This window comes from Xenopus laevis, chromosome 8L, assembly GCF_017654675.1.
Source record: "Xenopus laevis strain J_2021 chromosome 8L, Xenopus_laevis_v10.1, whole genome shotgun sequence".
NCBI classification, from domain to species: domain Eukaryota; kingdom Metazoa; phylum Chordata; class Amphibia; order Anura; family Pipidae; genus Xenopus; species Xenopus laevis.
Genome location: NC_054385.1, coordinates 26,566,299 through 26,569,628, shown reverse-complemented (window position 1 = coordinate 26,569,628; position 3,330 = coordinate 26,566,299). Strand labels below are relative to the sequence as shown.

Below are 3,330 nucleotides of genomic sequence, written 5' to 3'. Positions count from 1 at the left end.
TGCGGGGCCTATGAAGGTTGGGGCCCACCAGGTTTTCTTATGGTGTGCCAATGGCCCAGTTCAACTCTGAATCACGGTTTAATTGGCCTTCAATATAGGATCCCAGGAATACCCACTGACAAGATCATGCAAGGTGTGCCAGCCCACAGTTTGGGAACCACATGTGGTGTGAAACAGTGACCTCTAGTTGCTTGAAAATTCTTGCTTAAATTACCAATCACTAATATATTTCAAGCATGGGCATACAATCGTTTTGCTCAGCAGGAAAATACAAACATAAAGCTGTAATTACTCATTATAATGTTCTTTAAACACAACCTTTTAGCAGTTTTTAATAACTTTATAATAACTTTTTTAAACGTTGTCTCACATGTCTATATGCTGGAGCAAGGGTTAATTACTTTGTGGATTTAACATTCTGCTGCCAGCAAAAGCAATACAGAAGGAAGGGGTTAGATTAAAGTGCCCAAATTCCAGGGGGAATTATATTTAATGTGAATGACGTGCAGCGATTACACTGCTTTACTTTCTATGGGCAAAGTGGTTTGAAAGTTGCAATAGAGCACCCAGGATATGGACTGATGGAATGAAATAGTGCAGGGTGCAATAAAGTAATCTCCGAATCTGTGTATCTCCAAGATGCATCAGGGGAAACAATACACACCGGTGATCTGTTGCTTCATAAAGATGTCACAAGAGCGGGAGGTACCTGGGACAGGTAAATAGCTACAAGCAACATTATAGAGGCACTAACAGACAGGCAGTACAGTGTTGGGACTCATTTCAATAACGTCATATAGGTGACAGGTTAATCAGAAGCTGTCACACAGTGTGGAGGTGTTATAACGGCAATAAAGCAATGATAAGCTGCATGGGGATAGTAAAAGAGAGGAGATGGGTTGCACAACATAGGTAGGTTTTCCCTGACAAATGGCTGAGTAGGGGGGTATGTTTGATTTCTATTTTTCAGAGATAAGGCGGTCAAGGAGCATTTGGCTAATCAATTTGTTAGTGAATATTTAACCCCCCCCCCCAACCTCTACCCTCTCCCCCTTCCCTCTCACATTTTTACCTTACTTATTTGATTGTAGGACTATAAAGAGGACAGCCTAATATTAGATTCAGAGATTGGAAAATCAGAGAAGAACCCCAGGAGAAGGTACCGAGTGGAAAAGCCACAGCAAATGTTTAGTTTGAAGTGGCTAAACGGAGCACACAATGACCATGAGCTAAAGGCTACAGAAGAAGAAATATGTTATTTGCTGACACTGAGTTATACCACTAAGACACTCAAGAGACTGACGTTATCAAAATAAAAAAAGGGGTGTTTTGTACAAGAAGCAACAGCAACATGGCGTCTGTAGGCCTTCAGATGATGGGTTACTTCATGGGCATCCTGGGACTGATTGGCACTGTTGTGGCCACACTTCTACCCACCTGGAAGGTGAGCTCCTATGTTGGTGCCAGTATTGTAACAGCTGTGGGCTTCTCCAAAGGGCTGTGGATGGAATGTGCTTCCTATAGCACAGGCATCACGCAATGTGACATATACAACTCCATGCTGGGGTTACCATCTGATACCCAGGCTGCTCAAGCTCTCATGATCACATCTTGTGTTCTGTCCTCACTAGCCAGCTTCTTCTCAATCTTTGGCATGAAATGCACCATCTTCTCTCAGGATACCCCTGGGAAGGATAAAATAGCCATTGTTGGAGGGGTTTTATTTATCCTCGGAGGTATTCTATGCTTGGTGCCAATTTGCTGGAATCTACATTCTATCCTCAGAGACTTCTACAACCCTATCATCGCTGATTCAATGAGGTATGAAATTGGACCTGCTCTCTATCTGGGGATTATATCCTCAATTGTCTCAGTGCTTGGCGGCACCATTCTCTGTACTTCATGTCCCCCGAGAGAAGAGAATCAGGGGTTTTACAGCAGGTACCAGAGGAAACCTCTAGTAGCCAACAAGGGACTAAATACTACTGTCATAACAGAGACCTCCAAGCGTGAACAGAGTGGATACAATCTTACGGGTTATGTATAGGAGGTTAGTAAAATGGAAAGGCATTATCCTTGCTCACACTGACATCTTCTTTCCAGGATCATATATGCCATATGAACAGAATATGCAAGAAACTTTTACCCCATTGTACTGCTGGACTACTCCTTGTGCTAGAGAAACATTTGTGAAGAATGCACTGATACAAATACAGGCTCCAAAACTAAAGGTTGTGGGGAGCTGGGGGGGGAGGGAGGGGGGAAGGCGGCTAGGGGTGGAATTAAATTGAACCTGATTTAAAGATATCAGAGATTTATAGTTAAGGTAATTTATATGTACGGTTATGTCTTTATTATAGATTATTAAGTGCAACCTCAAAATGGTTTGGGTCCCTAACTGATATTCTTGTGTGTATTTGCAGATTATATGGAAATAAGATAGATTTTTGTAATGTATAGTGCCAGCTAGAGTGCAATTGGCAGATTCTATGCGTAACATGCAACAATTACTTATTTGGAGCACCATGAAATACTGCATTCCTGAACTATAACATGTATGGATGGAATTCTATCTGCAGGTTGTGAGTGTCAAACTCCAGTCAAGGAAACTGTTAACTAGGCAGCCTCCCTGTATTCCATTTTACTCTGCAGTGTATATATAATGTCAGACTTAATGGCACAATAAAACTGATTAATCTAAATAAGTACAATCAGCTCATTCTTTCATATCACAATATAAATACTCATTATCATTAAACAGCATGGTGCATTTGTTATAGGATTGGTAATAGAATATTGTCTTCATTATAAAGTAATGACGGATGATTTCTGGTAATGCAGAGCACTCTTTTTTTCCTTCTCTCTTTCTCACATTCCTCCTTTCACACTTAAATCTTACCTGAGGTTTAAATAATAGTCTGCTACCGCTTGGGTGTCGTTAGGCTCTGTAAAATGTTGCCTCTTATACAATGTAAAAGCACAAAGTATTTTCTATTTAATCACATCACCATTTTAGATCAGAGAATGTACAATAATGGGGAATACATAACAATATTTATGTTTCTTTAAATATAAAAAATAGAAAAAGTATAGCTTCAGCAATCTCTTGCAGACGAATTGAAAAACTTTCCTTCGGCGGCAGCGCCAGATAGGTTACCAGGGGCAACAAAAAAACACTCCTGGTACCTTTAAGAGCTGAATTTGTGGATTTTTAACTGGCTTTACCAGTGCGAGAGCACAATTGCGTTCTCTGCACTAGTGTTGTGACCTCCCCCCAAACAGATAAGTGAGCGAGGGGGGGAGGCCCATGCCTCAGAAATGCCGCTACAG

At 41.1% G+C, this 3,330-nt stretch overlaps 1 protein-coding gene across 1 annotated transcript; it reads left to right on the top strand.

Moving 5' to 3' along the window:
- The first annotated feature begins 590 nt into the window (after positions 1-590).
- On the top strand, positions 591-2,702 carry cldn2.L (claudin 2 L homeolog). The gene is made up of 2 exons (XM_018231623.2): positions 591-718; positions 1,092-2,702. The coding sequence occupies exon 2, from the start codon at positions 1,352-1,354 to the stop codon at positions 2,045-2,047; it is 696 nt and encodes a 231-aa protein (XP_018087112.1). The 5' UTR covers positions 591-718; positions 1,092-1,351; the 3' UTR covers positions 2,048-2,702.
- The last annotated feature ends 628 nt before the right edge of the window (positions 2,703-3,330 follow it).